At 48.1% G+C, this 12892-nt stretch overlaps 1 protein-coding gene across 1 annotated transcript in view; it reads left to right on the forward strand.

The window, feature by feature from the left end:
- kmt2d (lysine (K)-specific methyltransferase 2D) overlaps positions 1 to 12485 on the forward strand; it is a 37916-nt gene extending 25431 nt beyond the window's left edge. The window contains 16 exon segments of the mRNA XM_031565740.2: positions 10 to 3231; positions 3329 to 3475; positions 3750 to 3914; positions 4024 to 4171; positions 4274 to 4355; positions 4484 to 4656; positions 4780 to 4904; positions 5188 to 5326; positions 5856 to 5983; positions 6116 to 7511; positions 7779 to 7915; positions 8040 to 8170; positions 8330 to 8615; positions 8799 to 8872; positions 8981 to 9089; positions 9228 to 12485. Of these exon segments, the coding sequence (XP_031421600.2) occupies positions 10 to 3231; positions 3329 to 3475; positions 3750 to 3914; positions 4024 to 4171; positions 4274 to 4355; positions 4484 to 4656; positions 4780 to 4904; positions 5188 to 5326; positions 5856 to 5983; positions 6116 to 7511; positions 7779 to 7915; positions 8040 to 8170; positions 8330 to 8615; positions 8799 to 8872; positions 8981 to 9089; positions 9228 to 9320 (6555 nt within the window). The 3' untranslated portion in view covers positions 9321 to 12485.
- The last annotated feature ends 407 nt before the right edge of the window (positions 12486 to 12892 follow it).

Genomic DNA, 12892 nt, shown 5'->3' on the forward strand with positions numbered 1-12892 from the left:
CCATCGCAGGTGAGAAAACAGCAGAAGGAACACACTAACCTGATTGCGGAGTATCGAAGCAAGCAGCAGCAGCACCAGCAAGGTTCTGGACTGCTGCCCGCGGGGCCATCCACCCAAACTCCACAGCCCCTCTCGAAGATGCCAGGGCAAGTCATGATGGGCCAGCAAGGAACACCAATGATGGGCCAACCACCTGGATATGTTCCTCAAGGAGGAGGTATGCCCGTGAGAATGCCGCAGGGACAGCCTTTCATGGGCGCCCAGCCGCCTCACCCTGGAGCCCTGGGAGCCCCTCAGCCTGGCGCCCCCGGAGGGTTCTTCCCGCAGGCTCCAGGGTTTCAGGGGGCTGACCCAAGGCTTTTACACGAGCGTCAGCTTCAGCAACGGATGCAGATGGTTCAGAAGCTGCAGCAGCAGCAACAGCAGCAGCAGCAGTTGATGATGGGACAGCAGCCGATGCCACCTCAGAGTCATCAGCCTGGGATGATCGCCCAGCAGCAACAGGGTGGTTTGGTTCCACAACAAGCACAAGGAATGATGGCCAATCCATTAATGGCTCAAAGCGCTCCCAACCTGCAGCAAGGACTGATGGCTAACCAACAGAATCAGCCGGGTCTAATGCAGACTCCTCAGGGCATGATGGCAAACCAAGTGGTCTCGCCGATGCCACAGCAGAACCCCATGGGCCAGCCCATGCCACAGGCTCAGAACATGATGGTGGGAAATCAGATGGTGCAGCAGAGGCCGCAGGGGATGATGGGCCAGCAGGGACCAGTTGGACCCCAGCTGGCTCTCGCAGGCCCGCAGGGTCAGCTGACACCGCAGCAGCAGCAGAATATCTTGGCACAGCGTATGCTCCTCTCTCAGCAGCAGCAGCAAAAAAACCTTGTGCATCTACAGCAACAACAACAACAACAACAACTACAGCAACAACAACAACAACAGCAAGCGTCACAGCAGAGACTACAAACACCACTGAGCCCGTCAGAACCCCAGAGAGTGGTAGGAACGCCTCCATCTGCAAATGCCCAGCCCTCCCAAATACCAGGGGCCACAGAGGGTTTACCGCAAGGAATGCCTGGGCTTTCCCAAGACCCTCAGTCTTCAACAGCCAAAGAGGGAGGAATTCTGAGTCCCAAAACCTCATCTCAACAGATGGGACCTTCAATACCTGGCCAGATGCAACAAGGACATCCTGGAGATGTGCAAGGAGCTGTAGCACAACAGCAGCAGCAGCAAACTCCTAATTACGTGGGCCAGCAGCAACAGCAACAGCAGGTACCACAGCAACAAATGTCTCAAAGCCCTGCATCGTCTGGGCTTCAGCAGCAGCAGCAGCAAGGTTTCGTAAGCAACCAGCAAGCTGTTACCCAGCAGCAGCAGCAGCAGCAGCAGGTACAGCTCTCTCTTCAGAGGCAACCCTCCGTTAACCCTGAGAGGCCTGAGTTGGTCACTATCAAGCAGGAAGGCCAACAAATGTGTTTCATTGCCCAACAACAAGCGCAGCAGCAACAGCAACAACAACAACAACAACAACAGCAGCAGCAGCAGCAGCAGGTTGTCCAGAATATCATGCAGCAGCCACAGGATGCCATCAACCAGCAGCAGCCTGATGGAACGGTGCAGTTACAGAATCCCATGGTACAGATCCACCCAGGTCAAACTCAGCCAGGAATGGCCGCTCATCCTAATGTACAGCAGCAGCAGCAAGCCCTGCTAGTCCAGCAGCAGCAGAAACAGGCCATGATGGGACAGATTGACATGATGAGCCGGGGCCAACAGCAGATGATGGGCCAGAGGCCTGTAGCTCCCACTGGACAAATAAGAACTCCTATTAACATCCAGGCCATCATTGCCCAAAACCCTCAGCTGCGTCACCTGACACCACAACAGCAAATCCAGCACATCCACCAGATGATTGCTCAGCGGCAGGGCCAGATGATGAGGATGTCTGCGGCCCAGGGACAGGTCCAGGGACAGATGCATCCCCAAGCCATGCAAGGCCAGGTACAGCAAGTTGGGCCTCGGATGCCTGGCCTTGAAGGTCAGCAACAGCTTCACTATGGAATACCAGGGAAACCAGGGTTGGTAGGATCACCTCAGCAACCAGGGGGGATGGGCCAGCCTGCAGGTGTGGGCCAGCAGTTCCAGCAGGGTCTCATGCCACAGCAGCAACCGTCACAGCAAGGGGCCTCTCCTCAGTATGGACTCACTGTTCAGCAACAACAGATGATACAACAACAGCAGCAGGCCCAGCAGCAACAGATGATGAGAGGCCAGGTGCCTTTGCCTCGGGCTATGATGGGACAGGTTCGAGCCTCTCTTCAGGGCCGTATGGTCAGACCCATGTCTCCCCACCCGTCACTTGGCGTGGGCTCCCCCGTAGACCCCTCAGCCCAGCAACGCCAGGCCCTTCTCATGCGCCAAACTTCTCCTGCCCAGGGCCAACAATACCAGCAGCATTCCCAGCAACAACAGATGGCCACGGCCATGAGTCCGTTCCAGGCATCACCTTCTCACGCAGGAGGCTCACCGGCAGGTTCCACTGGACAGAAACAAGAATCTGATGCAAGCCCCGCACGAATAAGATCCAACCCGGGCACTCCCTGTCTGTCTAACCTCTCCTCGCCGGCCAGAGTGGATGGTGGGGCTGGGAAAAACAGTCCATTCAATCCAAACATGGCATCAGCCTCCCCTTTAAGAACACCTCTGGCTAAGACTCTCCAAGATCTGTCAGGTCTCAAGTCAGAGCTCCATGGTTCTGGCGGTGAGGTAAGACAAACCACCCCGCTGAACGGGCCTTCCCCTCATTTTGGACAGAACCCTCAGCTGCTCCGACCAGGAGCACATCCTATGGATGGTGTCACACAGCAGACCCCCGGGTCCAGTGAAGGAGTTCTCTGCAAGATGACTCTTCAGAACATCAAACAAGAGCCAAAGGAGGTGCAGTGTGACACAGATGGGGGTGGTGTCGCCCACACGGGGATCGTCAAGCGGGAGGCATCTGGTGAGCCCGTCAGTGGGTACCTTAACGCTTCAGGAGACCCTGGATCCCACATGCCCAGAACCGAAACGGGTCAACAACTACTGCAGAAGCTCCTAAGAACCAAGAACCTGCAGCTTGCCGCCCAGAGACCCTCTGAAGGCATCCATAATGAGATCAATGGACATATCAACAGCAAACTGGCCTTGTTGGAGCAGAAGCTTCAGGGGACGCCACGCAACATGGAGGTATGGGAGAGCTACACACTCCGATTTTGTGTTTTGTATATAACTTCTTTATCACCCTCTCGGATGCATTTCTTTAACCACCACTGTTCCTTCACAGGACCTTCAGTCTATAACAAAGAGGCCTCCTGTCGTCAAAGCCAAGCGGACTAATAAAGCTGGGGAACGTGGTCCAAACTCCAGGAAGAAGACAAAAAAGGAAGAGGTTGGAAAAAGCACAGAGGCTCTGATGAAGCAGCTGAAGCAAGTGAGTTGGACTCTCACCCCATCAGTGTATAAGACATGGAAATTAATTCCATTGTCTGAAAATATTGAAATGTATATTTGCCTTTCTTTAATAATAATAATAATAATAATAATAATAATAATAATAATAATACTACTACTAATAATAATAAACTTTATTTGTATAGCACCTTTCATAACAAAACAATGTCATAACAAACAAAGTGCTTAACAGCAAAGAGATTACGTTTATGATGACTTTTTGATTCCTGTGGTGCTTTCCTCTCAACATCCAGGGCCTCTCCCTCCTCCCCCTGATGGAGCCCGCCATCACGGCCAGCCTGGATCTGTTTGCCCCTTTTGGCAGCAGCCCAGCCAATGGCAAGGCCCAATTGAAGGGTGGCTTTGGGAATGCTGTGCTTGACAACATCCCTGATTATTATTCTCAGCTTCTTACCAAGGTATGACCTAGCTGCAAGTACTCAGTGATTTTTCGTCTTGTTGGTAAGGACTCTCTGGGTTTTCATTGATGCAAATTTTTTTTTTATGCCAATTGTCTGATCTTTGTAGAATAACCTCAGTAACCCACCAACACCACCATCATCCTTGCCCCCTACTCCACCACCCTCTGTGCAGCACAAGCTGCTGAATGGTGTGACAGCCGTAGAGGAGCTCTCTGAGGATAAAAAGGAGACCGAAGCAACTGAAAACACTATAGGTAAGGATAAGGCTACGCACGATTTTTGTATTTCAGTGAAGGTTATCTAATGGAGAACCATGGTATGATGTAGTGATTTTTTTATTTTATTTTTCTCTTTAGATTCTGTGGCTGAGGAGGTAAAGAGTGTCGACATACTGGCGGCCCTACCTACTCCACCTCACAACCAGAACGAGGACATCAGGTACGGCACAGACTGAAATTCATGTTGTTTGAATTCCATGGAGTAAGTATTCTCTTTTGTGTGCAATACGTTCTGCCTCTGAACCTAAAAGGGCATGCTTGTTGTTTTTTTTTTTTTTTTTTTTTCAGAATGGAGAGTGATGACGACAGTGATGCCTTCGATGGCATAGTTCCGGCATCTTCCCCCGAGAGTCTGATCGGCGAAGACATCCCGAGGTTCCCTCTGCTGGAGCCCAAAGAGGAGGAGAATGAGAGAGCGATTTCCCCGACCATCCCAATCATACCTCGTGCTGCCATACCTAGTATGTCTGGAAACCATCAGATCAGTCTGTGCTTAAAAAAAAAAATGTATTGCTGTAATATATGGTTCCTTTGCATCAACTGGCTGGTCTGCATGTAATTAAATCTGTTGGGTTTCTGTGTAGTTTTTCCAGAAACAAAGCCATTTGAGGCGGTAGATGGGAAGGTGGTCTCCGCAACTGGTCCGTGGGACAAAGCTAAGAACAACGAGGTGTCGGTCACATTCACACTGTCTGCTGCTGCAGCCAAGGTACAGAACTCCTTAGGGCTATTATATTCTCAGTTTGGCTGTTATATTCTCAGTTTGGCTGTTATATTCTCAGTTAGGCTATTATATTCTCAGTTAGGCTATTATATTCTCAGTTAGGCTGTTATATTCTCAGTTTGGCTATTATATTCTCAGTTTGGCTATTATATTCTCAGTTTGGCTGTTATATTCTCAGTTTGGCTATTATATTCTCAGTTAGGCTATTATATTCTCAGTTTGGCAGCAGCTAAAGCACCTGTTCTCACTGTAACCTTTCTCTGCGTAGAATCTGAATACAGTCATGGTGGCTGTGGCCCAGCTTCTGCATATGCGGATTCCAAGCTCCTATGAGGTGACCTTCCCCCAAAGTCCAGGCAGAGCTGGAGGAGCTGGACCCGGAAAAGGTCCCGATCCCTCTAATCCAGGTAATTTAATCCACGTCTTTGTTCCTCCCTCATCACCGTCTTGTATAAAGAGTGTTAAGAGTGTTTTAGTAGATACTGTGTTTTCTTAAGCACGCATCATAACGTTCCTGTTTGGTGTTAATTAAAAGAATACCTATGTAGACTGTAGCCATTATTTTTGTCCTTCTCGGGGCTTATATCTATTTACATACCTGTTTGATGGTCCATTTGTGTCCTCATATATCCAGATTTAAAAAAAATTCATATTGATAAACTAATTCAAACTGAGAACATTCATGAATAATTGTTTTTAAATTAGTGCTCATCTTACAAATGACTTTGATTATGCGAGTAAACCGTACCCCTTTTTTTGCTTGTCTGGTATGTCTGCACTGTCAGGCCAACATTGCCTAATGTAAAACCCTGCTCCAAGGGTATGTGAACACCTGGGGCGGCCATTCAAAATTGTGATGTGGTGATTTCTGTTGGGGATTCTGGCTTGTCCTACCGACATCAAATTAAGAGTTTCAAACTGAATTCCACATTTCAGGAGCCCTGTGTTTGAAGCCTGGCGCTGTGGATGGAGACCAGGATGCAGAGTGGGTGAGGCAGTATGACGTAACTCTGCCTGGGTGCACTCTGAAGAAGCAAATCGACATCCTGGCTCTCATCAAACAGGTGAGGTTTCATTCGAAAATGTCAAGTAGAAGCAGCAGTGGTAGTTTGGAGCACCAGCGGATGTACCAGGACTAGAATCTGTAACAGAATTAAAGGTATTTACTTTCCCCGTGTTCTGTCCGTCTCCTTCAGGAGTGCTCTGAGGAAGAGGAGAGACCAGCGCAGCACTGTTACACCACCAATGTGTCTGACCTGGATGTGCGTCACCTCCCTGTGTTCCCCATTGAGGAATCCCCACCCCCGTCTCCCTCTCCGCCACCACCGCCAACGCCACCTGCTCCTGTTCCTGCTCCTGCCCCTGCTGTTGCCCCTACCCCTGCCCCAGAGACGACCTCTGATGCTGATCCAGAGGCAGCTTCTGCCCCACCTGTGGATGCTCCTCCTGCCCAACCCAGATCCCCGTCACCAGCTCCTCCCGTGAGCCCTGCTGGAATCATCATTAAAACCGAGCCTGAGCAGGAGCCCATCCGCCCCCCTGACCAGCCTCCAGCTGCTCCTAGTGGGGACGAGGCCGCCGCCGCTGCTGCTGCTGCTGCTTTAACCTCTCCTGTCCCCAAGCAGGAACCATTGGCCACTCCCATACAGTCCCATATCTCCTTCAGCCTGACTCTGTCCCCCAAACTGATCAAGCCGCGCAGCCGGCCGCTGTCGGGCGACGATCTGGAGATCAAGCCAAAGATTAAGAAGTGGAAGGGCCTGCGCTGGAAGAGGCTACAGATGGTCATCACCATCCGCAAGGGCGGCTCCAAGAAGGAGAACAGCCGGGAGGTGTCGGAGCTGATGGAGCGCCTGCAGATCACGCTGCGGCCCAACAAGCTGCCGCGCGACAAGCGCAAGTGCTGCTTCTGCCACGAGGAGGGCGACGGTTCCACCGACGGCCCCGCCCGGTTGCTCAACATCGACGTGGACCTGTGGGTGCACCTGAACTGCGCGCTGTGGTCCACCGAGGTGTACGAGACGCAGGGCGGCGCGCTCATGAACGTGGAGGTGGCACTGCGCCGCGGCCTGCGCACCCGCTGTGCCTACTGCCAGAAGACCGGCGCCACCAACAGCTGCAACCGCCTGCGCTGCCCCAACGTCTACCACTTTGCCTGCGCCATCCGCGCCCGCTGCATGTTCTTCAAGGACAAGACCATGCTGTGCACGCAGCACAAGCTGAAGGGCCCCAGCGAGGAGGAGCTGAGCACCTTCGCCGTCTACCGCCGCGTCTACATCGAACGGGACGAGGTGAAGCAGATCGCCAGCATCCTGCAGCGTGGCGACCGCATCTACATGTTCCGCGTGGGCGGCCTCATCTTCCACGCCGTGGGCCAGCTGCTGCCCTCACAGATGGCCATCTTCCACTCGGCCACCGCCATCTTCCCGGTGGGCTATGAGGCCACGCGCATCTACTGGAGCACCCGGGTTCCTAACAAGCGCTGCCGGTACCGCTGCCGCATCAGTGAAACCGACGGCAGGCCGGTGTTTGAGGTGCGGGTGCTGGAGCGGGGCCAGGAGGATCTGCACTTCAACGACAGCAGCCCTGATGGTATGGACTGTCTTCTGTTAAGCGTATTGTCACCAGTATAGTTGCCTCTCGACTTTAAATCACTGGGCTGTTGTGAATATTGTGTTGGAATGTCGGCATTGCATATTGTAGGCAGATTGCAATAATTATTCGGAGAACTTGCCTGACCTAGAATACATGTGGCAGCCAAGATATGCTCAGCTTGAATGATGATTGTGTGCATAGTTGAGTGGAAATTGAGTAAGGCTAGTTGGCTGATGGGGAAATCTGATCATCTTGTGCCCACAGACATTTGGGGTACGGTGGTGCAGCGGGTGGCCAAGCTGCGTGAGGAGGCGGGCATGCTGAAGCTCTTCACTGACCACGTGAAGGGAGAGGAAATGTATGGCCTCCGGATACACGCAGTCATGCGCATCACTGAATCCGTAAGTAAAAAAAGACTACAGTTCATGCTTTATTATTCCGCACTAAAGCTGCAGTCTCGGGGGTGCTGGCGTGCCCCTCAAGATCTAACGCGAGTCTTCGTATGTGTGTGTGTATGCCAACCAGCTACCTGGAGTGGAGAACTGCCAGGACTACGTGTTCCGTTACGGCCGTCACCCTCTGATGGAACTGCCGCTCATGATCAACCCCAGCGGCTGCGCTCGTTCTGAGCCCAAGATCCTGTCCCATTGCAAGAGGTGAGAGTGCAGAGAGTCAGTAGAACCCTGGTGGCACATGGAGCATAGTCTACACAAGCAACAATCCAGAATGTCCAGTGTGTTTTTAGATCAAGGTTCTTATTGCATGCTTAAGTATTACCAAGTGAGTTAACTTGAGTGTTTTTTTGTCATTTCCAGGCCCCACACCCTGAACAGCACAAGCATGTCAAAAGCCTATCAGAGCACCTTCACTGGGGAGACCAACACCCCCTACAGCAAGCAGTTTGTCCACTCCAAGTCGTCTCAGTACCGGCGTCTGAAGACCGAGTGGAAAAACAACGTCTATCTGGCCCGCTCGCGCATCCAGGGACTGGGTCTGTACGCCGCCAAAGACCTGGAGAAACACACCATGGTCATTGAATACATCGGCACAATCATCCGCAATGAAGTGGCCAACCGTCGGGAGAAAGTCTACGAGGAGGCGGTAAGACAAAACAAGCCATTAGAAAAGCAACATGTCCGCCAAAATTTGGATTTCAGATGGTTTACTTAAATGAACGAGACCGGTTCGATCTTGTTTCCCATGACCTTCTTTTGAAATGTTTCAATTTGCAGAGGAGTGTGGATAACCCCTTTACCCCTGATTTTGTTGGGTGTTCCTCTCTAGAACCGTGGGATCTACATGTTCCGCATCAACAACGAGAATGTGATCGACGCCACCATTACCGGTGGGCCTGCCCGGTGAGTGTCCGCTCCTCCGCCTGTCTGACAGATTGTTCACTCGTCCCAAAGGGCAACATTACATGACTCCTTGTAAATAAACTCTTGTCGTCTTGACTTTTTTTCAAGCTATGTGAACCACTCTTGTGCACCCAACTGTGTTGCTGAGGTGGTGACCTTTGACAAAGAGGACAAGATCATAATCATCTCCAGTCGCCGAATTCCCAAGGGCGAGGAGGTGAGTGACTTAGAAATCAATCATTTTAGAGCCTGTGTTTTAATTAGGTGGCTTGGACCAACATTTTAAACTTCAGTGCATTAAGCAAACATGGGCCTAAATGATCTTCTTATCTTATCCCTCTGCCTCCCACTCTAGCTGACCTATGACTATCAGTTTGACTTTGAGGACGATCAGCACAAGATCCCCTGCCACTGCGGAGCTTGGAACTGCAGAAAATGGATGAACTAACAGGGTGGAGCGTCAGGAACCACACCCCTGCGCCAAAGCCTGTCGGACCCTGCTCATCACTCAGTTCATAAGTTGTCCTCAGACTCAAGGCCGGGGGCCAAAAGGGTTCCCCTCCCTTCACTGAAAGACAAGACTTTGCATTTCTCCCCCCCCAGGAGCCAAAGGCCTGAAGGGAGGAAACCCTTGGAAGATGCCACCTGTCTGTGCAAGCAGCAGTGCTGGCCATGCTTGAGCAGATTTTTTTTTTGTTTTGTTTTGTTTTGTTTTTCTGTTTTATGACTTATGGAATAAACTATAGCACCACCACCAATAACAGAAAAACCTTGCCTGCCAAAAGCACCTCTACTTCCTTTATTGCTCTCCCATAATAAGCTAGCTGACTGACCGACTGACTGGCTGGAATCCTTCCTTTTCACACCTACGGAAAGCGCCCTGATTTTAGAGATCACATCAGTGCATTTGTAGGGTAGTAATAAGTCGAAGGCCGTTGATTTTTTAAAGCCATTTCAATTACTCAGATGAACTAATAAGACTTTCACTTGGACCTATTGTATCTTTTTTTTTTTTTTCTCTCTCCTCGTTGGTCTGTCTTTCTTCCTCCCTCCCCCTCCCCCCCTCACCCCAGTGCAACACTCTCCCGCCCCAGTTCAACACTCTCCCACCAAGTCATCAATGAAGATGAAGATCAACTAGGATATCAGCAAGACAATCCTGGAGGGGCTCCGCACAGAACTGTGTATCTTTCGATGGAAGAGATGTAAGATAATATAAGAATAATTGAGATAATATTGACCTGTGGCTTCACAAAAGGCACCAGATGTTTTATTTGTATGGAGTTCAAGGTGGGTTAGCTTGACCCCAGTCTACCTCATTGAGTTTGTGGGAAGTGACTGCTTTGTACAAAAAACTGTTAAGTGCTACTGTGGAAAGGGGAAGGTAGGAATGTTCTCATGGTGAATGCCTTCTCGGATAAGCAGGGAAACTTAAGCAGCAGGTTTGCTCCTCATCGTATCAGTCTATATAAATGCATTTTTGTTTGTATTGGTTTTTTCGCTTTTTAGTAATTTACAGTAGTGAGCCACATTTGCTATCTATGATAAAGCCTCTACACGAGCAGGACTTTTGGATATAATCATGAAGCATTAATGGTGATGTGATCGCATCACAGAGTGACGGGTGTTATGAGTTGCCCCGCCCCCCCCCCCCCCCCACGCACCCCCACCATCTTGAGCATCTCATGTAGCTGATCTTGTTGTGTTTTCTTCCACGCTTTTGCAAAAAAATTCTAAATCTAGCAATCATGCTTTTTTTTATTATTATTATTATTATTATTATTATTATTATTATTCAGTGTGAACGCACAATAGAAATGGACTTGTCTTGTCGCAGAGGGCGAAGCTAATGATGTGAATGACAGGTTCCACAGCCTATTGAATCATGGGTGCACTTTGAAATGTCTCCTCCTCCTCCTCCTCCTCCTCTCTTGCTTTCTGATCATGGTTCTAACCTCAAGTGAGACTGTGTACGCCTGACCACCTCAGGCCCTTTGTAACTGATGATGCAAGACTACTATTGAGTTTGAGAGCGTGATCTCGCATTCTGTAGAACCATCACCCTGCCAGCCATGCTGTGTCATGTCACGTCACCATCCCCTCAACATACTCCTACAGCAGTATGCCGCCTCCTCTGTTCTAGTTGACTGTTGTATACTTACTGTAGTGAGTCTTTCTCTGCCACAGCCAAGCCAGTGTGTGTGTGTTTTTTTTCCCCCTCCTTGTTTTGTGGTTTTGATAGTGGTAGCACGGTCCTTGCACACACACACACACATATATACACACACACACACACATATATACACACACACACACACACCTTCCTTCTGAACGGCTACAAGCAATGGCAGAGAGAGACTATAAAAGGGCATTTACTTTCTATTCCTGTTTAAACATTTTTAAGGAAAGTAATTTAAAAACAAAAAACAGAATTTTAAAGTCTTCACGGTAAGGAGTCTCTTGAAAGAAGCCTCCTGAGCGCCATGCTTACTTTATGTTCCTCTTCCCTCTGACTTAGGACCTCATATTAAATAATAATGGAAAAATGCAAAATGTACAAACTGTAAATATGATCGGGGGGTAAAAAAACTCCAGCCCCTTTTTAATCAATAAAAATCAAATTGTAGAGAAATAAAATCAACACGAATCAACCACTGGATATCGTTTTATCAGAAAGATTAAATGTGTGTGTATATATATATAAATATATGTAAAATTGCAAAACAAAGTACTATCCTGATATGTATATGAACCAGAGTGTTTTTTTGCATTTATGTGTTTTTTCTATTAGCGTTTTTTGCTATACCACCACAAACAGTTTGACAAAAAAACACAAAAAAAAAAAAAACACAAAAAATGAAAGAAATAACGTGTGCTGGATTTCTTGTCTTCACCAGTGACATAGATGAGTGGTTGAGGTGAATTTGAAACGTGTATCCGAGGGGGAACTGTTTGAAAGTTGTGCTGATTTAATTATACTTCAAGGGGAAAAGCAGTGAAATGGTGCATAGCGATTGTGTATTTATGTAATATTGTTCTCCCTATGTTTCTACTTTTGATTTATTTATGCTACTGCTTGTAAACTTCAGAAGATAACCTGTCCTTGAATTGGGCAACATTGGAATTATTAGACTCAGTAAATGGCAAATCTTAAAACTTTTGAAGATAGTTTTGATATGATTGGTGTTTGTTTTTGTTTGTTTTCGAGTAATGATTTCTTCCCTCTAGAAGTGAATGTGTTCATATATATACATACATACATATATATATATAGTTATATATATATAGAGCTTGTGAATTGGCTACATAGCCTAATGTATGTTATGAATTGATATTCTACAGTATCCCCCATATTTACCCAAGAAAGAATTGCACTCAGCATTTTATGGAGTACTTCTCTTTAAAGGTTAGATGTTAAAATGAGTATCAGAAGTAGCGATATAGCTATATATATATATTTTTATGTTTTCAAGGGAAGACCATAATATAAAGGAAAACACATTGGCTCTCACTGGATTTCAGCCTGCGATTTTGTTCTTACCTTGTTTGTTTAAATATCCTAATTTAAGTTTTTTTCTCTCTCTGCATATCTTTATAATTTAATAAAATGAAACGGCTGAAGTTGGTTTTTTTAAACTTAACCTACTTTTTAAGATGTCGCATCTGTACAGCAGAGCTCCTTTTAGGGCAGATAAATAAATGATCATTTTTATTCTATGTGGCATGTTTTGTATGGATATAATTTTGAATTGTACATATTTTTTGACGACGCCAGAGGTTGCATCTCTTTATATACAGCTGCCCCACTCCCTCCCTCCCTTTCCCTCTTTCTCCTTCCATTTATTTCTGTCTGCTCTCTTGTAAAAGAAATAAATGCATTTTAAATATAAACACTCAGTGGATGTGCAATTTCATCTCCAGGGGACCGGGTCTAGTTTACATTTAAATGTACATTGTCATTTAGCAGACGCTTTTGTCCAAAGCGACATACAAGGGAGAGAACAGTCAAGCTACGAGCAA

Source organism: Clupea harengus, chromosome 4, assembly GCF_900700415.2.
Source record: "Clupea harengus chromosome 4, Ch_v2.0.2, whole genome shotgun sequence".
Classification (NCBI taxonomy): domain Eukaryota; kingdom Metazoa; phylum Chordata; class Actinopteri; order Clupeiformes; family Clupeidae; genus Clupea; species Clupea harengus.